General features: G+C 41.2%; 1 protein-coding gene across 4 annotated transcripts in view; it reads left to right on the top strand.

The window, feature by feature from the left end:
• The window catches only part of LOC126426407 (tenascin-like), a 562,410-nt gene that overhangs the window by 482,478 nt on the left and 54,394 nt on the right, over positions 1–25,538 (top strand). For 3 of the 4 annotated variants that reach the window (XM_050088324.1, XM_050088323.1, XM_050088322.1), the window contains exons 21-22: positions 3,930–4,168; positions 5,877–5,949. The exons of the other annotated variant lie outside the window; for it this stretch is intronic. In XM_050088324.1, coding sequence (XP_049944281.1) covers positions 3,930–4,168; positions 5,877–5,949 — 312 coding nt within the window. The remainder of the gene's footprint in view (positions 1–3,929; positions 4,169–5,876; positions 5,950–25,538) is intronic. 4 annotated transcript variants of the gene reach the window in all.

The raw sequence follows: 25,538 nt of genomic DNA, 5'->3' as shown, positions 1-25,538 counted from the left end.
ACCCGCTTCTCGGTGGTGTCGTGTAGAGAGGCCTTCTGCACTTGACTCAGAAACTCAGTTCCGTCTCTTTCTTTCTGCATCTACTGATTATTTCTCTAATCAAACTAAAACATGAAGCGCGCTTGAAAATGCTAGTGAAACTGGCTAAGCATTGTAATTTGGAAAGTAATTCTGAATCTATATGGAACGTACGCCTCACTGCTGTTGTGACGCTGCTCGACGCCAAAACATTGTATTCAACTATTGCCAGTACTGTCTACCAAATTACTCAATAAACATTACCTTTTGTTCTGCTCGCGCTATTGAATATACATTATTGTAAACACAGAACACAGGCTATTATGACCCCACAGAAATTAGTTTAAATAAAATTACTTCTGTAACAAAACTGTAATGTAGTTAAGTTACAATAAGCCTAACCATAGAATATGCACCAACGGGTATTGTTTCTAAACGAAAACAATAGTTGTGGAAAATGCCATGCAATTTAAATATTTCAATATCTTGCTTCCTGCAGTGATCATAACCAAGGAAATGCTTCCTGTGTCTATAGCACAGATTCACACAAAAATAATTTACTCAAATATATACAGAAATTAGTTACTGGAAAACAATTATGGAAATTCAAGGATCGTGGGATTTTGTTGTTAGCAACAGCAATTAAAGAAAGATCTGATAAAAAAATGACCAATTTGATTCAAAACTAACCATTAAACTGGGAAATTCTGTGACGCTATACATTACGTTAAAATAATCAGAAAATCATAAACTCGTCATACAGATGACAGATTTGTTCTGTGCTGTAAGTCCATACTGTCTTTTAACTGAGAAAAACATATTTCATGAGTAGTCGCTGCAAACTGAATATTTATTTATTGAACCACAACCAGTCAAAAGGGACCTGTTATCATAAATGTTAACACGTTTGCTGCAATCTGACCGAAAAAAGTTTTACACCTATAATACATCTTGTAGGAAATTCAATCAACGCATTTCGCATTGGGAGAGAATTATTACAAAAATAAACACGCACTTGAATTAAAATCAGCTTCACAGCGAAGTCGACTATTTCAATCCAGGTCACACTTACAGCAATCATCCATCTTTGTAGAATATTTTACAAAAATATCAAAGCTTCTTGAGTTACATTATAGCTCTGTTAAAATTACTTTTTCATTTCCAATAACATACTGTGTATATAGAAATTGCCTTGTACTTTAAACCATTATTTAACAATTTTACTTCAGTGGGCTACATGAAGTTGTTACACTGTTTGAAGCACCAGTGCAGAACTTTAAGAATTCCACATCTCAGTAGATTTTTGGCTCGATTTGTCATTCAACAATTAAAATGCTAATGACCAATAAACTGATTGACCAATAAACTGATTGAGTATCGACCTGTTAACTCATTTATGATGAACTACAAATGTTACCAAATCAAGAATATCACATTAATAATAAATCGTATTCAGCGCTAATTTTGAGAATACAATTTTGTAGTCTGAAATATGAATTTAATTGCCCTTCACTCATAAAATAACAAGTCCTGTCAACATGCAATATATATCTTTGACCTAAGGGTATATAACTTTGTTTAAATTCTTCCCTTTAAATTATATTACACTTTCAACATAGCATATTAACTTAAAATCACAAACATCTGTTATTCTGACAAGAGTCTGTGGCATATGACCAGTCAATTTATGCAGAATATACGTTGTACATATATTTTTAAAAAGTACCTTTTTAGGACATTTTGAATTTTAACTGAGCTCATAGTTTTATCTGAGTTCTTACTCAGTGGCTCAAACGAAGGAAAAAAGTATGCATTGCGAAATTATTTCAAAAACAATCAATCACAAACAGTTTGAGATGGAGTAAGAAAATGATTTCCATAATACGATATTGTCTTCATTATACACTTTATCACTTTGTGCTTTTGACTGCGTAGCAAGTGAAGAATGATATCCCTTCGCCAGCCAAGACATTACATGATGTCCAGCTTCATATCTAGCTAAAAGTGGTCCCAGAAGTCTGATGCATAATAAACTACAAACAGTGCTCATGTAGAGTGAAGATCTCAGTGGTGTCATAAATAAGTTCATTGCAGAAAAGCCACGTTCACACTCCGCACTCGACACTGCAATGCTGTTTATTACTGATAAGAATTTTTTGAACATTGGTGGCTGTACAAGAATAGTTGGCAATTCTCCGCTTAGTACTGGTTTCAGACCCTGTTTGTACTCCCTGAAGTCCTTTATTATTTCACAAGGGCTATTAATCTTAAATCTTTCACACATTCGAGAAACCTCATTTTCTCCGTAAGTGATTGATATGTTTTTAGGCCAGAATTTGGGGTGAATGATCTTCATGTCATTCATAACAACATTGTAGCTTGGAGATGCATTCACTGTTGATAACAGCCTGGATGACAAATTATTTATCAAGCTGCGATAAAACTATTTATCAGAAATCTTACATAAAGTTCGACACATTGAAAGTTCATATTTTCCAGTGCAATGTTAGATACATTTCCATGTTGTCACATTGCATCAACCCGACTTTGATAACACTTTTATTAAAAGTCGTTGTGAGCTTGAACAAGGTTTACACTTGATCTTTGAAGCTGTAGCGATAGATCGACCAACTCTTCTGAGGCATCATACATTACAGCTAGGTTGGAAACAAAAGATGTATATGACAATATATTACAAAGCCCCATGTTTTGAGTCCCGTTTCTCGTCCTCTGATGCTTCTAAAAACTGATGTAATCTTTCCATACAGCTTTTACTGCCAATAAACTGGAGGCCACCCAACGAGTGTCAGGCACACGACTGATTTATAAAATTTCTTGTTCCAAACCTCTAACAACAACTGCCAGCTCAATACTGTTTTACGGAGAGCAGATGAGAATGTTTCTAACTTTATCCATTAATATTTTATAGTGATTAATTCCCACCACTTCTTCTATTGTGATGAATGTTTGGAAACATTTCCATCACCTGCTTCGTGAGGCTAGACTTTTTTCCTAACATGACAGAATCTCCATCGCAAGTCAAAGCGATTAAATGGTATTTCAAAAAGTCATAGCCTAGACCTACTGATTCTGCTTTAAAAGTTCTTTCAAAACACCTGATGCTGTGGTGTCATTTAGCTCAAAAAGCGTCATGGGGTTTTCCATTCCTTTAAACAAGGTTCTAAAGTATACAATCAAAGCGTTTATGTTTGAAAGAGAAGTGGCTTCATCCAATGAAGTGAAAATTGGGAGTCATTCTTTATTAAATTTCTTATTAGATATGATGTCATGTGGTCAGAAATATGAAGCATTATAATAGAGCAAGCAACATTGGAATGTAGTATTCGGCCCATATCCAAACCATTTTTAATGTGGAGATCAATTTCTGTCTCAAACTCATAAAACAGTCTATTTAACTTTGCTTGCTTATAAGCTGTGTGAAATACGCACTCAATAACAACTTGTTGTCCCTTTACAATGGAAGAAACTGGGTTATGAATGATATGTTTTTCTGTGTTAGTCTGGATTTTGTTCGCTATACCATGAGCTTGAGATATGAGATGATCAAATAGTTTTTTCCTAAGAGACGTTAGTTGATCTTCTTTATTTGTTCCATATGAGCTTGCAGTTCCTAAAACCGATTGCTCACTCAGTTTTAACCCTTTCGTTTTGTCAGCACCTGGTGTAGATACACTTCCACAAACTTGACTACCTAGCTTTTCTTTAATAATTAACCACAGGTTTTTAGCTTTATAATCGTTACATCGTTCGATAGACCTACAATATGGCTTTTCATCATCATAACAATTATGTTTTGAGGCATGGAGTGCATGAGATTCGAAGTATAGACGTCCACTGTATTAGCAGAGCTCTATTATTTTCACACAGTTGATTTTATTCTCCTCTTCCAGCTCCTGATGCAGTGCAATCCCTCAATGTCTACAAGAGAGGTCGCAGGATGGTTGGCTTGAGATGGTCACCACCAGTCAACACGTATGGGGATATTGAATCGTTTATTATCACTTATTCTAAAGAAGGCAGCGGCCATAAAAAGAAACTTATAACAGAACCAACATATTGTGGTGCTTGGATTGATCTTTACTGTTATACTGTTTCTGGTCTATCACCAGGAAAGAAATACCACTTTGAGGTAATAAGACTGTACTATTATTATGGACTCAGCCAAACATAAGTTCATCTTTAAAAAGAGTTTGACAAAACATCTTTAGTAAATTGTCCAACATTATCGCAACACTTCTTTTTCTCTCTCACAGCTGTACCTATTACTACAAGTAAAAACTGTGAAACCAAAGTCTGCTGCTGATAACACAAAATTTATAACTAATATTCGATATTATATTCAACCTTACCCACTAATACATTTTTGAAATTAATCAATAAATTGCGATTTTTATATGAAATTTATAATCTGCGAAGTAGAAATTTAACAGACAATAGTGGTTTCCTAGCAGATTCATCAGTGATGTTTTTCATATTACCATTATGCATTTAAGTATAAGGGACCTCCTTTGCAGCATTTAATAATTTCTTTAGATCACATCAGTAAACAAAGTTTGTGATCTGATTTTTAATTATCAACAAGTTTGTATCTGTATTTTGCATAAATATTTCTTAAGATTTTTTCAATATTTACACAATAAAAATAACACACACACACAAACACACACACACACACACACACACACACACACACACATATGTATATAGTGTAAGCTAGTTACTCATATGTCAGAGTTTAGTAGATAAGAAACAGTTCTCTTGTGATGGAGATCACAATTTATAGTAAAAGCTGACAGTCAATTTATTTTAAAAGCTGACAGTCGAGAGTTTTGTATTAAGTTATTACAAAGAGACATAATGCACAATCTTAATAATGTGACAAACTTCAAATATTTTGTTCTTCAGAAACAGACATGTACTCGATGTCTTTTGAAAATAGGGTAGTATGAGGTCAAAATCACTAATGATTTCCAATGAAATTCTGTTACAACTGTGGATAAATTCTTCCATTACCTAGTCACATTTCAAATCTGGGTTATCACACGACCAATAATTTTTTGTTTCTTTTGCGTTGAAAATACTGACGTGTTCAGTTTCATAAGTGAGAAAAATTGATGTTTGTATTATTAAGAGCTTGTCATGTGTTCTCACTATTCAGAAAATTCTATGAAACACAAATATTTTCTAGAGCAACTAATGTATTTGTGATTGCAATGGGTCATTTTCTCATCTTTTAGATCCAAGTAAATGTTGCTCCCATTTATTTATAAGATGAAATACTTCAAGACAGGCATATCAGTACACTCGTTTTGATACATGAAAGTTTTGTGAATTAGGATGAAATTGATATTGAAAGCATAGAGCACATAAATATTCAACCTAATGGACCCACCAGTGTGTGTAGTTTTGTTCATTCTGCAGTTGTTTTGTACTAGTACGTAGAACACATCAGAATCATAGCCAGAAGGGTCAAACGTACTCCATCTTGACTGTCTCTTGTTACTGGAGGAATTTGTATTGAAAAAGTGTTCTGTACACTGCTGGGTGTGTGTGAGTGTATATGTATATGTACGCTTTCTTGCGAGATGAAACAGCCGAGTGGAGGATATGAATGACAGGTTCAGACGCTTCTGCGACTGTGTAGGCTGCAGATTTCTCTACTGCCGCCATATGGTGGTTGTGTTTCGGGTTCCGCTGAATAGTGACAGGAAGATAGGGAGAGAGATGGAGTAAGAGAGAGAGATAGAGAGAGAGAATATGTATACCTCTGCTACAGTTACTACATTTCAAATTTCAGGTCTCAATTTTATAACAAGAAAATTTTCTATTATATTTAGGTCCAGGCACGTAATAAAGAAGTGAGAATCGATGGAGAACCTACTGCAGTGGAAGCTGTCACTTTAGAAGGGGGTATGACGATTTATTGCCACACTACTGCAATACTTTTAATGACACTTATGATAATGTTGCTAATTATAGATAAATATTGAGAGCCTCTATTTTAGAATATACATCTGAATTGAAGTTAAGCATACTGCTACTCTTTATGTGACATTTCTCATATGATGTATCAGTCCGACAGCAGCAATCGGCCCAGACAGAAGCAGCAACAGGAAAGTAACCAATTCTGTGACTTTTACGAGTTCCTAACGAGTAGCGAATTGTATAATTTCATCTGTGTGCTTTGATAGTTCAGTTTCTTGAGTTTGTGCATGTTAATTTAATACCTAATATACACAGTTCTTGCAGTGGAAAGTAAACCGATCTTGTGACATAAGTTCCTAATCAAGAACGAATTATTTAGTCTTACCAGAGTCTTCGGTATTTCGGTTTTTGAATCTCTGTGTATTATTGTAATTTATTGGACATAGTTCTTGAGTTTTGGTCAGGGTCTACAGTAGAGTTCGGCAGCACGTGTCGCTATTGAGTTTGCCTGTATAGTGTAGTTTTCCATGGTCTGTAGTATGGACAGGGACTGTGACTGTTGTGTGCAGATGCTAGTCAGATTGGTGGCACTTCACTCTCGGCTCCAGGCAGTAATGGCTTTGGTAACACAGCTTGAATCTGCAGCGGATGTGTACCATTGTTATGGCCAGGCTGCGGGAATCCAACTGATTTCCAGCACATGCAAGTCCTCCGATCGGTCCTCACTGTTGGCTAGTCCAGCTACTGCTCGCACTGAGGTTCACCTCTCACCAGTGGTCGAGTGAGAGGTCACCTCAGGCCGTGGCAATTGGTGAAAGACTCCCAGAGAGCCGCATGTAAGGCCTCCCTGGTCAGTCTAAAGACAGGTCTCTGTGGTTAACACTGTCGCTCAACCAGATGCAGTCACCTATCCTGTTTCGAAGGAAAGCTCTCAGCCTGCACGATCTGGACATTCACAGTGGGTGGAATTACTGATAGTTGGGAATTTCAGTGTTAGGAGCATTGTCGGGCCCCTTAGGGACATGGCTGCCAAGAGGGGAAGGAAGCCAATGTGCACTCCATGTGCACTACAGGTGTAGTCATTCCAGAAGTGGAACGGGTCCTTCCGGATGCCATGAAGAGCACAGGGTGCAGCCAATTGCAGCTGGTGGCTCACATTGGTCCCAATGATGTGTCTCGCTTTGGATCGAAACAGATTCTCTCTGATTTCGAGCAGCTAACAGTAGTTGTAAAAACCGCCCAGCTTTCTTGCGAGATGAAAGCATGGCTGAGCGGAGGGTATGAATCAGAGGCTCACAGGGTTTTGCGACCATGTAGGCTGCAGATTCCTCGACTGCCACCACCAGGTAGTAGTGTTTCGGACTCTGCTGAATAGATCGCATGTCCATTGTACATAGGAGGTGGCTACATGGGTAGCATGGGCTGTGTGGCGTGGACTTTGTGGTTTTTCAGGTTAGAGGGTCTCCAGTAAACGCAAAAAGGCTTCAGTCCCAAAAGGCGCAGGCGGAACACAGGAAGATCGTAGGTACAGGAACCAACAGTATATCAGTTGTAAATTGTCGTACCTGTGTTGCGATAGTATCGGAGCTCCAGATGCTAATACAAAGCACTGATGCTCCAATCGTTATGGCCACCGAAACCTGGAAAAAGCCGGAGATAAGATCAGCCGAAACTTTTACGAAGAACCTAATGGTGTTCCGTAAGAATGGGCTAAACACAGTTGGCGGTGGCGTGTTTGTTGCTGTTAGAAGTAGTTTATCTTGTCACACAATTGAAGTAGACAGTTCCTGTGACTTGAAAGTCAGTGCCGCCGTTAGACTGTTGTTTATTTACACTGTTACGTTTACATGTACACAATCATGATTTTTGGCTTCAAAGTGCCGTTATCAAGTGTTTTCTGAAAGCAGGTTAGACAATAACAGTGAAATACATAACAAGTGATATAACCGTATAACAATCCAAATTTGTAATGCTTACTTACAAGCGTTATAAATTGCCAAAGATGGCATACTGTTATATTAAAATACACTATTAGACATGCTGGCTAAGAGTCAATATTTCTGGCAGAGCCAACTGCTTTGTTTCATTACTGAGTACACCATCTTCACATAATGACAGTTGGCTAAGTGTCAAATTGTCTAGTTCAAAGAAATTCCTGTTACAAGCAGGTGACCACTTTTTTTTAGTTTTTGGACTCAGTGTCCTGTAGGATAGGAAAGGTTAGGAACAATTTATTTTCTTTGGTGGTTGTTACATCTTTGCAGCACCTGTTTATCTTAGTATACAATAAAGTTCCCTGCTCATAAACAATAACAAACTTCGCAATAATATTTGCTGCATCCATAAATATAAAAGTCCAGCTAACCATTGAAGTTGTTTAAAGTACATTTCGGTAGGTAAATATACAGCTTTTTACGTGAAATTAACACGTGGCCAACTATAAGTTGTGTAATTTTGACTCAATTCAGAATTATACAATACAGTGAAATTACTTATTCTACTCACTCATTAATTAACCAGTGAGGTTTGAAGCGATATTTATGGTGTACATATCATCAGGCATGTAAATCCTGTTACATGTGTCAGAACATTACTTAGGAATAAGTGCAAATAACACAGGAGTCCCAAAACTAAAAGAAAATGGTCACCTGCTTGTAACAGGAATTTCTTTGACCAAGAAAATTTGACACTTAGCCAACTGTCATTCAGTCAAGATGGAGTACTCAGTAATGAAAAAAGGCTCTATCAGAAATATCGTCTCTTAGACAATGTGTCTAATAATGTATTTTAATACGACAATATGCCATCTTTGGCAGTTTATAACACTTGTAAGTAAGCATTACAAATAAGGATTGTTATACAGTTATATCACTTGTTATGTATTTCACTGTTATTGTCTAACCTACTTTCAGAAAACACTTGACAATGGTACTTTGAAGTCTAAATCTTGATTGTGTTATTGTAAATGTAACACTGTAAATAAACAACCGTTTAACAGCTGTATTGACTTTAAAGAAATACATTTTGACTGTGGCCCCACACTATTAAAAAAAAGAAGAAGAAATTTCCTTTGAGTTAGTATGGGCAGAGGTCGTTGTTGGCAACCGGAATAAAATAATAATTGGTTCCCTTTTCCGACTTCCCGATTGAGATGATTCAATCACTGAACAGTTAAAAAAAAAACGTGACTTTGATATCAATGGTTCAAATGGCTCTGAGCACTATGGGACTTCACTGCTGTGGTCATCTGTCCCCTAGAACTTAGAACTACTTAAACCTAACTAACCTAAGGGCATCACATACATCCATGCCCGAGACAGGATTCGAACCTGCGACTGTAGCGATCACGCGGTTCCAGACTGTAGCACCTAGAAACGCACGGCCACTTCGGCCGGCTGGTATCAAACATGTACCCGACTCACACAGTTATAGTTTGTGGTGATTTGTAATTCCCGTCGATATGTTGGCGAAAATACATGTTTATACTCGAAGGTACGCATAAAACATCATCTGAAACTTTGCTAAACGCGTTTTCTGGAAATTGTTTCCAGCAGTTAGTTCATGAGCCCACGCGAATGCTAAGCGGTTGTGAAATCACACTTCACCTCTTAGCAACAAATAATTCTGAGCTAATAACAAGCATCAAAACGGATACACTGATTATGAACACAGGGTTGTTGTGGAGAGATTGAATATTGTAACCCCGACGTCCTCCAAAAATGAACGAAAAATATACCTGTTCAAAAAAAGCAGATAAAAATTCACTTGACGTCTTCCCAAGAGACAATCTTCACTCCTTCCAAATTAATAATATAAATGTAGACCAGATGTGGCTTGAATTCAAAGAAAAGGTATCGGCAGCATTGAGCTGTTTATATCAAATAATTCAACAAACGACGGATCTTATCCTCCTTGGTACACAAAACAGGTCAGAACACTGTCGCAGAAATAATGAAAAAACATGCCAACTTTAAACGGACCAAAAATTTCCAACAGTGGCGATCTATTACAGAGCTCAGAATTTAGCCTGGACTTTCACGGGAGATGCTTATAATACTTTCCACAAGGAAACTTTTTCTCGAAACATGGTGGAAAATTCAAAGGGGTTCTAGTCGTATGTGAAGTATGCTAGCGGCAAGACACAATCAATGCCTTCATTGCGCAATAGCAATGGAAATACTGTCGGCTACAGTGCTGCCAAAACAGAGATACTAAACACTGCTTTCCGAAATTCCTTCACCGAAGAAAACAAATATTCCAGAATTCGAATCAATAAAAGTTGCCAACATGAGTAACGTAGAAATAGATATCCTCAGAATAGTGCACCAACTTAAATCACTTAACAAAAGCAAGTCTTCCGGTCCAAACTATTTACCAGTTATGTTTCCTTCAGAATATACTGACACAAGAGCTCCACTCTTAACAATCATATACAACCGTTCGCTCGACGAAAGATCCGTACCCAAAAGCTGGAAATTGCCACAGGTCACACCAGTAGTCAAGAATTGTAGTGGGAGTAATCCACTAAACTGCAGGCCGTGTCATTAACGTCGTTATGCAGAAGGGTTTTGGAACATGTATTGAAATTGCGTGCTTACGGAATATCGTCACAGTTATGCGACTAGATTCTCGATATCCTGTCAGAGAGATCACAGTTCATAGTAATTGACGCAAAGTCATCGAGTAAAACAGAAGTAATTTATGGCGTTCCCCAACTTAGTGTTACAGGCCCTTTGTCATTCCTTATCTATATAAACGATTTGAGAGACACTCTGAGCAGCCGTCTTAGGTTGTTTGCAGATGATGCTGATGTTTATCGACTAATAAAATGATCAGAAGATCAAAACAAATTGCAAAACAATTTAGAAAATATATCTGCATGGTGCAAAAATTTGCAATTGGTCCTAAATAATGAAAAGTGTGAGGCAATCTACATGGGAGCTAAAAGGAATCCGTTAACCTTCGGCAGTCCAATCTAAAGGCCGTAAATTCAAGCAAATACCTATGAACTCCAATTACGATCAACTTAAATTGTAAGGAACACACATAAAATATTGCGGGGAAGGATAACCAAAGACTCTGTTTCATTGCTAGAAAAATGAGAATGTGCAACAGACCTACTAAAAGAGACTCTCTACACTACGCTTGTCCGTCCTTCTTTAGAATACTGTTGCACAGTGTGGGATCCTTACCAGATGGGACTGACGGAGTACATCGAGAAACTTCTAAGAAGGGCAGCACGATTCGAATTATCGAGAAATAGGGGAGTGAGTGTCACTGAAATGATACAGGATTAGGGTGGACATCGTTGAAACAGAGGCGTTTTTCGTTCCGGATTAATCTTTTCACGAAATTTCAGTCACCAACTTTCTCCTCCGAATGCGAAAATATCTTGTTGACGCCGACCTACATAGGGAGAAGCGATCATCGTCATAAAAAAGGGAAATCAGAGCTCTCACGGAAAGACACAGATGTACATTTATTCCGTATACAGTTCGAAATTGGAATAATAGAGAATAATTGTGAAGGTGGTTCGATGAACCCTGTGCCAGGCACTTACATGTGATTTGCAGAGCATCCATGTAGATGCAGATGTAGATGTAGAAGCGGAGGAAATAATCTGTGTAGACATATTAATTCCTGCAACATAATTTTCTATCACACAGCCAATATTTCCTTTCGGTCCTATTCCTCACACACTGCTTTCTAAACATCTTCGTGAAATGTCAAAAACAGAGGTGAACCATACCAGTAGCCCAGATCAGATAATCTCTCTTTCATTTAAACAATGCCTACCATCTGCATCTACACACATTCTCTGCAAACCACTGTGATGTGCGAGATAGAGGGTAAATAGTGTTGTACCACTTATGAGGGCCTCTTCTGTTCCTATTAGCATACACAGCACAAAACAATTATTTCTTAAATGCCGCTTCTCGCTGTAAGGTATCGGCGCGGAGGAGCAGGAACTGAACTGTAATGTTTCACGTCACTCGTTACTACATTAAATACCAGAGTGATAAAACGTTGCACATGAACACTTATTTCTGATGACAAATGATTAGTAAGCGCATCAGATTTTCTCTTAATCATTTACGTAGTATTCTGAGTACTTTTCTCAGATATGAAGGTCACATATTACGCCATTCGTCACGCTATCTTCAACTCCCCTAAACATAATCCAAAGATGTCCAAAGACACAGTCATAACGTTATACATCCTCACAAAACCTTGTTACAAATTTTGGAAATCTAAGGAATAAAAGAAAAACCCTTCAGGTCAGGAATATATAAATCCCACAGATTGGTAGTCGACATGATGCTAACGGTTTACCCACACTCAAGCTCCATTATTACAATATACTTTTTGTACGAATTTCCGTTTATAACATTTATATAAGTGCATATAATATTTGTATAAGTGCATCAAATAGATCAATATAGCCGGCCGCGGTGACCGTGCGGTTCTAGGCGCTGCAGTCCGGAACCGCGAGACTGCTACGGTCGCAGGATCGAATCCTGCCTCGGGCATGGGTGTGTGTGATGTCCTTAGGTTAGTTAGGTTTAAATAGTTCTACGTTGTAGGGGACTGATGACCTAAGATGTTAAGTCCCATATGCTCACAGCCATTTGAACCATTTTTGAAGATCAATATAGTAGAAGCAAATTAGAGTCGTTTTATCAAGAAATAGTAACAGTTAATGAATACAGGCTTAATTAATAGGATATAAGTGCAGTTGGATATTAGTTTGATGGCAAGGAAATTTCACAGACATCTCAAACAACTTTCTCTTACTGTGGAAGGTACCATACGATTATACACACATCAAAAAAAGTTTCGCATCACCCCAGTTCCCAGAACTCCTGAATACAGACGTTGACTGTAGGCATTGTATCACAGATACAGTCCCTTTTACTGTTCATAGATGTTACTAAACACACCCAAAGAAGTAAACAACCATGCATGAGAAGCACCTATTAGACGGAGGGGGTCCAACAGCCAATCAGTTTCAGTCATTCCACCAGGAAGGAGGTACATGGCTCGTGTTTTCTGAAGTTCAACCATGCCTAGATGGTTAAAACCTAGGTTCGATCATGTCCGCATTGTTACTTTGTCCCAGGAAGGGCTCTCAACAAGGGAAGTGTCCAACCGTCTCGGAGTGAACCAAAGCGATGTTGTTCGGACATGGAGGAGATACAGAGAGACAGGAACTGTCGATGACATGCCTCGCTCAGGACGCCCAAGGGGTACTAGTGCAGTGGATGACCGCTCCCTACGGATTATGCCTTGGAGCAACGCAGCAACCTGCAATGGGCATTGATAATTTCACAGCCGCCACGGAGCGTACATATTGTTTTGAGAAATAATAGTTCTGTTGTTATTTTCTAGTCAGTTATTAGTCTGTTGAATAATGCTCTTCATGCAGCCACAGGACGTCGTGCACAATGGGTTGCATGATGCACAACTTCACTGCTGACGTCCAAGGCGAGGTCCATCTTTGAACCACGACCCCACGCAGCGCGGTACAGACGGGCCCAACAACATGCCGAATAGACCGCTCAGGACTGTCGTCACGTTCTCTTCACCGATGAGTGTCGCCTATGTCTTCAACCAGACAATCGTCATACGTGTGTTTGGAGGCAATCATGTCAGGCTGAAGGCCTTAGGCGCACAGTCCAGAGAGTGCAGCAATGTGGAGGTTCCCTGCTATTTTGGGGTGGCAATATGTGGTGCTGACTTACGCCGCCGGTGATCATGGAAGCCGCCGTAACGGGCTGTACGATACGTGAATGGCATCCTCCGACTGGTAGTGCAACCATTTCGGCAGCATACTGGCGAGGCATTCGAGTTCATGGACGACAATTCGCGAGCCCATCGTACACATCTTGTGAATGACTTCCTTCAGGATAACGACATCGCCCGACTATAGTGGTCTGCATGTTCTTCAGACATAAACCCTGTCGATTATACTTGGGATGCTTGGGAAAGACTGAAAAGAGCTGTTTATGGACGATGTGGCCCACCACCCACTCTGAGGGATCTACGCCGAATCGCCTTTAAGGAATGGGAAAATTTGGACCAACAACGCCTTGATGAACTTGTGGACAGTTCGAATACAGGCATGCATTAATGCAAGAGGACGTGCTACAGGGTATTAGAGGTACCGGTGTGTACAGCAGCCTTGACCACCACCTCTGAAGGCCTTTCTGTACGGTGGTACAACATCCAATCTGTGGCTTTCATGCGCAAAACGAAGGGTAGAAATGAAGTCTATGTTGGTCTCTATTCCAATTTTCTGTGCGGGTTCCGGATTTCAGGGAACCGAGGTGATGCAAAACTTGTTTTGGTGGCTCTGAGCACTATGGGACTCAACTGCTGAGGTCATTAGTCCCCTAGAACTTAAAACTAGTTAAACCTAACTAACCTAAGGACATCACAAACATCCATGCCCGAGGCAGGATTCGAACCTGCGACCGTAGCGGTCTTGCGGTTCCACACTGCAGCGCCTTAAACCGCACGGCCACTTCGGCCGGCAAAACTTGTTTTGATATGTGTGTATTCGCAAATAGATTGTGCTGAATTTAAGTGTTCATGAAATTCTCTCTCAATGTTCCTTCCTTATAGTTTCTTCCCCGCTTCATTTGTTTAATTTCTCACTTTAATATACTGTGAGATGTCAGCTGAGAATTTAGCATAACCCACAGATGCTACGAGACTGGAACCCAGTGACCTGTACAGTGAACCGACAGTTGCCCATGAGATCATGTGAAATTAAAAAGCAAAGTCGCGCCATTTTTAACTAATTGACTATCTGAATTAAACAGAGATGGCCTAACTGATCATGAAATACGGGTCTCTCAGCTCACGTAGAAATATTGAGCAAGGTTTCTGTCATGTTGCTAAACGGAACTAAAAGTCACTACAACAATCTGATTTGTTTCTAGGTGTATCACTTTGTTTCTAGTCACTGAAATACCTATACAAATAATTATAAAAGTGCAAAATGATGCAAAAATATATATGACAGATATGGGCACATGTTGGTGAATTTGAGCTGGAAAGATATGAAAATTGCAGAGTTAATTGATAGCCTGAAGACAAGAGCCATAAAACTACAAATGTGCACTGATTCTCTCAGTTAAGCACATACCAGAAGCAGCTACTTGGTGCTAATAATTAATTCAGAAGAACAAAACTTTGACTTGAAACAATTAACTTTGCAGTCCCTTCGTCGTGATATACACATGTTGGGCCCGTGCCTACAACTTTGCTGCTACTTGGGTGCAGGAGATGCCTGCAGATGACGCTGAAAGTTTCTTAAGTCCAGCTACAGCCTCAATGATGAGCTGCTACACAAATTGTAGCTGCCCTGTCAGTGTCAGAATCCCAGAGCCAGTCGCAGTGTACATTCCGAGTTCCGACCAACGAAAAGTTTATAACAACTGCAGCAACTTTCCTCCTTGTAACGAAACTGGTGTGGTTAACCAGTTCTGTTCAGGACACTCCTATAGTGGTGCAGCAGACAGAAGTGCACTCGTGTTATATGCTTGTTTACGTGTTTCGTCCAATAGAAACGCCCACATGCCAGACTCATGAGTCTCCGCCGCTACTACAGAATTAACTGTTGCGAGCCGATCATAGGCTTCCTTACAACATTTAAACATCAACATTTAAACATCTGTGACGTCGTTTGACCCCCAATGTGTGTCTCCCACACTGAGTGCGTAGTGTTCTTCTCCTGCTCTCATAGACCTTAAACGTTGTACATCTACATCTGCATTTATACTCCGCAAGCCACCCAACGATGTGTGGCGGAGGGCACTTTACGTGTCACGGTCATACCTCCCTTTTTTGTTCCAGTCGCGTATGGTTCGCGGGAAGAACGACTGTCTGAAAGCCTCCGTATGCGCTCTAATCTCTCTAATTTTGCATTCGTGATCTCCTCGGGAGGTATAAGTAGGGGGAAGCAATATATTCGATACCTCATCCAGAAACGCACCCTCTCGAAACCTGGCGAGCAAGCTACACCGCGATGCAGAGCGTCTCTCTTGCAGAGTCTGCCACTTGAGTTTGCTAAACATCTCCGTAACGCTATCACGGTTACCAAATAACACTGTGACGAAACGCGCCGCTCTTCTTCGGATCTTCTCTATCTCCTCCGTCAACCCGATCTGGTACGGATCCCACACTGATGAGCAACACTCAAGTATAGGTCGAACGAGTGTTTTGTAAGCCACCTCCTTTGTTGATGGACTACATTTTCTAAGGACTCTCCCAATGAATCTCAACCTGGCACCCGCCTTACCAACAATTAATTTTATATGATAATTCCACTTCAAATCGTTCCACACACATACTCCCAGATATTTTACAGAAGTAACTGCTACCAGTGTTTGTTCCGCTATCATATAATCATACAATAAAGGATCCTTTTTTCTATGTATTCGCAATACATTACATTTGTCTATGTTAAGGGTCAGTTGCCACTCCCTGCACCAAGTGCCTATCCGCTGCATTTCGCTACACTTTTCTAATGCTGCAACTTCTCTGTATACTACAGCATCATCCGCGAAAAGCCGCATGGAACTTCCGACACTATCTACTAGGTCATTTATATATATTGTGAAAAGCAATGGTCTCATAACACTCCCCTGTGGCACGCCAGAGGCTACTTTAACGACTGCAGACGTCTCTCCATTGATAACAACATGCTGTGTTGTGTTTGCTAGAAACTCTTCAATCCAGCCACACAGCTTGTCTGATATTCCGTAGGCTCTTACTTTTTTTATCAGGCGACAGTGCGGAACCGTATCGAACGCCTTCCGGAAGTCAAGGAAAATAGCATCTACCTGGGAACCTGCATTTAATATTTTCTGGGTCTCATGAACAAATAAAGCGAGTTAGGTCTCACACGATCGCTGTTTCCGGAATCCATGTTGATTCCTACAGAGTAGATTCTGGGTTTCCAAAAACGACATGATACGCGAGCAAAAAACATGTTCTAAAATTCTACAACAGATCGACGTCAGAGATATACGTCTACAGTTTTGCGCATCTGCTCGTCGTCCCTTCTTGAAGACTGGGACTACCTGTGCTCTTTTCCAATCATTTGGAACCCTCCGTTCCTCTAGAGACTTGCGGTACACGGCTGTTAGAAGGGGGGCAAGTTCTTTCGCGTACTCTGTGTAGAATCGAATTGGTATCCCGTCAGGTCCGGTGGACATTCCTCTGTTGAGTGATTCCAGTTGCTTTTCTATTCCTTGGACACTTATTTCGATGTCAGCCATTTTTTCGTTTGTGCGAGGATTTAGAGAAGGAACTGCAGTGCGGTCTTCCTCTGTGAAACAGCTTTGGAAAAAGGTGTTTAGTATTTCAGCTTTACGCGTGTCATCCTCTGTTTCAATGCCATCATCATCCCGGAGTGTCTGGATATGCTGTTTCGAGCCACTTACTGATTTAACGTACGACCAGAACTTCCTAGGATTTTCTGCCAAGTCGGTACATAGAATTTTACTTTCGAAATCAACGAACGCTTCACGCATAGCCCTCCTTGCGCTAACTTTGACATCGTTTAGCTTCTGTTTGTCTGAGAGGTTTTGGCTGCGTTTACACTTGGAGTGAAGCTCTCTTTGCTTTCGCAGTACTTTCCTAACTTTGTTGTTGAACCACGGTGGGTTTTTCCCGTGCCTCACAGTTTTACTCGGCACGTACCTGTCTAAAACGCATTTTACGATTGCCTTGAACTTTTTCCATAAACACTCAACATTGTCAGTGTCGGAACAGAAATTTTCGTTTTGATCTGTTAGGTAGTCTGAAATCTGCTTTCTATTACTCTTGCTAAACAGATAAACCTTCCTCCCTTTTTTTTATATTCCTATTAACTTCCATATTCAGGGATGCTGTAGGCACTCCCTCTTGGTCTGCCGTTCCCACCACGACTGCACGGAGGTTTCGTGTCTGTTGAGAAAACACCACTCTGTTCCTGGCGTATATCTGACTGACAACTTGCTGTCACCAGAAACATTTTTATTGTCTGCGCTCACCCCAGATTTCTTCTTCATTCATTGAATCCCCAAGTTGCAGGAAAACTCTAAAACAACCCGTTACCATACATAATTACGGGAGATTACTACTTAGGCATGCAATCATTGCCATTACATTACTTCCATAAAGCGCTCATAATTTAAATAGATTGGCTCTCCTCATTGGAATGACTGTTTATTAATAAGGTTACAGAGCAGCTTTGTAAAAACTGTTGCATAACATCACCATTCCCTCGTTTTTAAAGTGGGTTACAATGCTTTTGCAACATCCTGAAGAACTGATATTTCCTTAAGAATGTCATACACTGAAGGATGCCTTGTTGCACAAATCCACTCAGTCTCCAGGTCAATTGAATGAATATTTATGAGAAATTCACATTTACTATATTTTGATCCTGCTCATTCTTACTTTTAGACATTATACTTATCTTATATGGATATGGTGTCTGTTCCTTCAGACATGTCCGAAAGAACAAACACCAGATACATATAAGTATATAGTTCAGGAAATACCGGCCATCACCTTCTTCTGTGCGAATGCACACATATTACTTCAACTCTTACGGGACTAGGTAAGAGTGCCTTCCACAAGTAATGAGTGTGTGGGATAGAGACACTATGAATGTAGTGTGTGGATATATAAGGTGAGAATGTGGGTCTCACAGAGGCGTGCGCAAGGTAGTCCCTGCAGTCGCACTATCCTCTGTGCCCTCGGAGGCTCAGATGGGTAGAGTGTCTGCAATGTAAACAGGAGATACTGGGTTCGAATCCCGGTTGGTACACACATCTCCACCTGTCTCTGTTGATAAACAGCGTGTGAATTTTAAGTTGACAAACCAGAATAACTCGAAAAATAAGTTTCACACGAAAATAATGTGTAGAATCCAAAGTTGATTATTTTCGAGGGGGCCATTTGCTGGTGCTAAAATTAGCCCGCTACCCCAGCCCATGGGGATGGGGCGAGAGGCAACTTTAAAATTTCAAATAGTAACCCCCATTTTTCATTGCAGAATCACATTCTACATAAATAACTATGTACATTTTGTCTGGAGCATTTGTTTTGATTCTTGGTAGCTGGTGCTGTAATTAAAAAAAAATTCATGTTCTCATTTTTGCGTGTTTATAAATGTCAAACCAAATATTTGGGTCACCGTTTTTAAAACTGTAATTCCTCTCTCTCAAACCCTACCCTACTGAGAGAAAGGGAGAGTTCTTGTTCTAGCGAATCAAAATCTACGAGTAACAAGTATTTTTTATTTACCTGTAACATTTGCCACACAAAAAAGAGAACATCGATTTTTTTGAATTACAACGCGAACTACCAAGAATCAAAACAAATGTTTAAGACAAAATGTACTTAGTTTATTTATGAAGAATCTGATTCTGCAATAAAAAATGGGGGTTCCCACTTGAAATTTTAAAGTTGCATCCCGCCCCAAGCCCACGGGGGTTGGGATGGCTGGCTAATTTTAGCACCAGTAGATGTCCCCCTCGAAAATAATCAGCTTTTGATGCAACACATTTTATGTATGAAGTTTATTTTTCGATTTATTCTACTTTGGCAACTTAAAATTTACACCCTGTGTATCAACGCCCATCAGCAGCTGAAGGTATTAATGTATATTTCTAACTTCATTATACTTGTCAACATTATTGTTGCACATTATAAATACAAGACGCAAAATGAACAAAATGTTCATGACTCTTTACATCATTTATCGATCAAGAAAATTGTTTAATACAATTGGGTGGTGAACCTCATTTAACGTGCTGTATAACTATTCGCTTGTAGCGACAGTGTTCACTTGCCGTCAATGCAGTGAAGTGCCGCGTGTGTTGTGCAGGAGCGTGCTTTTGTTAACGTCATGGCTGCGAGTGGCCTTCCTGTGCCAGCCACCGGGGGCGCTGCAAACGTCCTCGAATATTCCACAGCCGCCACGGAGTGTACATATTGTTTTGAGAAATAACAGTTCTGTTGTTATTTTCTAGTCAATTATTAGTCTCAAGAAGTTACGCCGAGTAAAAGTAACGTTCTTCTCCGAGATACATTTATCTTTGTAAGATTATCTACTTATCCGATCTACACAACTGGCCTTAAAATTGCTACACCAAGAAGAAATGCAGATGATAAAGGGGGATGCATCGGACAAATATATTATACTAGAACTGACATCTGATTACATTTTCACGCAATTTGGCTGCATATATCCTGAGAAATCAGTACCCAGAACAACCACCTCTGGCTGTAATAACGGCCATGATACGCCTGGGCATTGGGTCAAATAGAGCTTGGATGGCGTGTACAGGTACAACTGCCTATGCAGCTTCAACACGATACCACAGTTCATCAAGAGTAGAGACTGGCGTATTGTGACGAGCCAGTTGCTCGGCCACCATTGGCCAGACGTTTTCAGTTGGTGAGAGATCTGGAGAATGTGCTGGCCAGGGCAGCAGTCGAACATTTTCTGTATCCAGAAAGGCCCGTACAGGACCTGCAACATGCGGTCGTGCATTATCCTGCTGAAATGTAGGGTTTCGCAGGGATCGAATGAAAGGTAGAGCCACGGGTCGTAACACATCTGAAATGTAAAGTCCACTGTTCAGAGTGCCGTCAATGCGAACAAGAGGCGACCGAGACGAGTAACCAATGGCACCCCATACCATCACGCCGGGTCATACGCCAGCATGGCGATGACGAATACACGCTTCCTATTTGCGTTCACCGCGATGTCGCCAGACATGGATTCGACCATCGTCATGCTGTAAACAGAACCAGGATTCATCCGAAAAAATTACGTTTTGCCATTCGTGCACCCAGGTTCGTCGTCGAGTACACCATCGCAGGCGCTTCTGTCTGTGATGCAGCGTCAAGGGTAACTGCAGCCACGGTCTCGAGCTGATAGTCCGTGCTGCTGCAAACGTCGTCGAACTGTTCGTGCAGATGGTTGTTGTCTTGCAAACGTCCCCATCTGCTGACTCAGGGATCGAGACGTGGCTGCACTATCCGTTACAGCCATGCGGATAAGATGCCTGTCATCTCGACTGCTAGTGATACGAGGCCGTTGGGATCCAGCACGGCGTTCCGTATGACCCTTCTGAACCCACCGATTCCATACTCTGCTAACAGTCATTGGATCTCGACCAACGCGAGCAGGAATGTCGCAATACGATAAACCGCAATCGCGTTAGGCTACAATCCGACCTTTATCAAAGTCGGATACGTGATGGTACGCATTTCTGCTCCTTACACGAGGCATCACAACAACGTTTCACCAGGAAACGTCGGTCAACTACTGTTTGTGTATGAGAAATCGGTTGGAAACTTTCCTCATGTCAGCACGTTGTAGGTGTCCCCACCGGCACCAACCTTGTGTGAATGGTCTGAAAAGCTAATCGTTTGCATATCACAGCACCTTCTTCCTGTCAGTTAAATTTCGTCGCGTCTGTAGCTCATCATTTTCGTGGTGTAGCAATTTTAACTGCCAGTAGTGTATATTCGATAATTGATACCTCATTCCTGCGGCGTACGCAAATAAACTTTTGTCCTGCAAGATCATAGCGATAATTTCTTGCGCCTTCAGTCTATTAACAAACCGGTCGTGATTGACACATCAGTAACGGATAAAGCTTCTTTGACTGGTTAAAAATGAATAATCTCAACTGATTGATACCCACGATCGGATTGTTGCATACTAACTACTTATTCTAATACTGGAGTTCGGCCGCGGTAGCTGAGTGGTCAGTGTGACGGAATGTCAATCCTAAGGTCCCGGGTTCGATTCCCGGCTGGGTCGGACATTTGCTCCGCTCAGGGACTGGGTGTTGTGTCGTCCTAATCATCATCATTTCATCCCCATCGACGCGCAGGTCGCCGAAGTGGCGTCAAATCGAAAGACCTGCACCAGGTGAACCGTCTACCCGACGGGAGGCCTTAGCCACACGACATTTCATTTCATTTCTAATACTGGAAGTGCTTGGGTAGATAGCATTAGTCATCCTGTTAGTTTTTATCGCACGTAAATCCATTTTCTCTTGAGGTTTGTGTCATCTTGGTCATGCAATGAATGTAATATCTAGGCATGCACAGTAAGACTAACTACGGTGCACGCAGAATATTTGTTTGTATACTCCTTTCTTTGAGCAGACATCCTATTAACTTTTGCGATTACACTCGTCATTCCTGTTCTTGGAATTGTGAATGCACAATGGTGGTTATAGTAAATGATGATAGTTGTATACAACCCAAACATACATCACACAGGGTAGAAAGACAGACGAATACGCAACACTCTATAATTATCCTCAAGTCACTAAGTATATATTTCATAAACCTGTCTATCTGCCTCTGAACTCGCAACATTACCTTTCACTCTCTTCAAATTGTATTACTCTTTACTTATTCGTTTCCTCCGCGGACTGTAAGTCTCTTTTTCCATTACATTTATACACTGAAGCGCCAAAGAAACTCTTATACGCATGCGTATTCAAATACAGAGATATATAAACAGGCAGAATACGGCGCTGTGGTCGGCATTGCCTGAATAAGACAACAAATGTCTGGCGCAGTTGTTAGATCGGTTCCTGGTGCTACAGTGGAAAGTTATCAAGATTTAAGCGAGTCTGAACGTCGGCGCACGAGCGATGGGACACAGGTAGCGACGAAGTGGGGATTTTCCAGTACGGTCATTTCAGGAGTGTACCGCGAATATTAGGAATCCGCTAAAACATAAGATCTCCTACAGCGCTGCGGCCAGAAAAAGATCCTCCCTGAATGGGACCAACGACGACTGAACACCGTCGTTCAACGTGACAGAAGTGTAATCCTTCCGCAAATTGCTGCATATTTCAGTGCTGCGCCATCAACAAATGTCAGCGTGCGAATCATTCAACGAAACATCACTAATATGGGCTTTCGGAGCCGAAGACTCACTCGTGTACCTTCGATGACTGCACGACACAAAGCTTTACGCCTCGCCTGGTCCCATCAACACTGACATTGGACTGTTGATGACTGGAAACATGTTGCCTGGTCGGACGAGGTCTCGTTTCAGATTGTATCTAACAGATGGACGTGTAAGGGTATGGAGACAATCCAATGAATCCACGGACCCTACGTGTCAGTAGGTTGGAGGCTCTGTAATGGTGTGGTATGTATGCAGTTGGAGTGGTATGGTGCCCCTGATACGTCTAGGTACGACTCTGACAGGTGACACGTACGTAAGCGTCCTGTCTGATCACCAGCATCCATTCATGTCCATTGCGCATTCCGACGGACTTGGGTATTTCCAGCACGACAATGCGACGTCCCACATTTCCAGAACTGCTACAGGATTAATGGTGTCAGTTCCCTCCAGCACTACTTCAGCCATTAGTCCAGCCCATGCCACGCCGTGCTGCGTGCTCGCGGTGGCCCTACACGATATTAAGCAGGTGTACCAGTTTCTTTGGCTCTTCAGTGTAATTTAAGATACGGATTACCTCCATACGTCAGTTGTACTTGCTGTGAACAGTACGACGAGAACACAAACGAACCCGGCACCCTCCGTTACTCGGACTCAACAGAGGTGCACCACAAGCGGCGCGTCTGTACCCTAACTCTCCCCGTTAACGGCTCACTGCATCCCGCTGTTGGCTCTCTTACGAAAGCAAGTGCCACTGTCCTCCATCGGGGGCGGGAAATACACACGTCTCGACGCTTTCTTGCTACCAGCAATCGTGGCGCGAAATATGCCGCTACCGGTGCCTTTCCATTCTGATAGGTCAAATTCACCCACTAGCTCGTCCGACGCTTTCATCCTTCTCGCCTTTCAGCACCCAAGCGTTAATTTATCAAAATTTCTCTCCTATTCAGACATGAATTAGTTTTCCTTTCCTATGTTTCAAGCCCACCTTCTTGTATGTTCATTTTGTACGTTCTCATACGTTCTTTACTCGATAAATCTTTTGATGTGGGAAATGGGTCATCGTCCCTTCGATTTTCGGCTCTCGATGCATTCAGTGTCCACAATGTTGTCGTGAATAATTAACCTTATCGAATATGGTCCGCAGAAGATACAGAAAAATTTGCCTTATGAACTTCCTTCTTAACGTTGTTTTCCTGGTTCAAATGGTTCAAATGGCTCTGAACACTATGGGATTCAACGGCTGTGGTCATCAGTCCCCTAGAACTTAGAACTACTTAAACCTAACTAACCTAAGGACATCACACACATCCATGCCCGAGGCAGGATTCGAACCTGCGACCGGAGCGGTCGTGCGGTCCCAGACTGTAGCGCCTTTAACCGCTCGGCCATTCCAGCCGGCTTTGTTTTCCTGGTCTCTCTACATACATACCCCGGAAGACACCGTACTGTGTGTGGTGGAGGGCGTCCTGTCTACTTGTCACTTCCGGCGATACTCGAATCGTTCCGCAGTCAGCTTGAAACGCCGGTGATTCCGAAACACTTGCATGTTGTTCGACACCCATTTTTTATTTATATTTTATTTTTTCCTGGCTGGTTTGATGCGGCCCGCCACGATTTGCTCTCCTGTGCCAACCTCTTCATCTCAGAGTAGCTCTTGCAACCTACGTCCTCAAATATTTGCTATACAGGGTGATCCATTGATCGTGACTGGGCCAAATATCTCACGAAATAAGCGACAAATGAAGAAACTACGAAGTACGAAACTTCTCTACCTTGAAGGGGGAAACCAGATGGCGCTATGGTTGGCCCGCTAGATGGCGCTGCCATAGGTCAAACGAATATCAACTGCGTTTTTGAAAATAGTAACCCCATTATTATTACATATTCGTGTAGTACGTAAAGAAATATGAATGTTTTAGTTGGACCACTTTTTTCGCTTTGTGATAGATGGCGCTGTAATAGTCACAAACATACGGTTCACAATTTTAGACGAACAGTTGCTAACAGATAGGTTCTTTAAATTAAAATACAGAACGTAGGTACGATTCAACATTTTATTTCGGTTGTTCCAATGTGATATATGTACGTTTGTGAACTTATCATTTCTGAGAACGCATGCTGTTACTGCGTGATTATCTGAAAATACCACATTAATGCAATAAATGCTCAAAATGATGACTTCAATGCATTTGGCAATACGTGTAACGACATTCCTCTCAACAGCGAGTAGTTCGCCTTCCGTAATGTTCGCACGTACATTGAAAATTCGCTGACGCATGTTGTCAGGCGTTGTCGGTGTATGACGATATAGCAAATATCCTTCAACTTTCCGCACAGAAAGATATCCGGAGACGTCAGATCCGGTGAACGTGCGGGCCGTGGTATGATGCTTCGACGACCAATCCACCTGTCATGAAATATGCTATTCAATACCGCTTCAACCGCACGAGTGCTATGTGCCGGACATCCATCATGTTGGAAGTACATCGCCATTCTGTTATGCAGTCAACATCTTGTAGTAACATCGGTAGAACATTACGTAGCAAACCAGCATACATTGCACCATTTAGATTGCCATCGATAAAATGGGGGCAATTATCCTGCCTCCCATAATGCCGCCCCATAC

This window comes from Schistocerca serialis, chromosome 11 (assembly GCF_023864345.2).
Source record: "Schistocerca serialis cubense isolate TAMUIC-IGC-003099 chromosome 11, iqSchSeri2.2, whole genome shotgun sequence".
Lineage (NCBI taxonomy): Eukaryota > Metazoa > Arthropoda > Insecta > Orthoptera > Acrididae > Schistocerca > Schistocerca serialis.
This window is presented reverse-complemented; position numbering and strand designations above follow the sequence as displayed.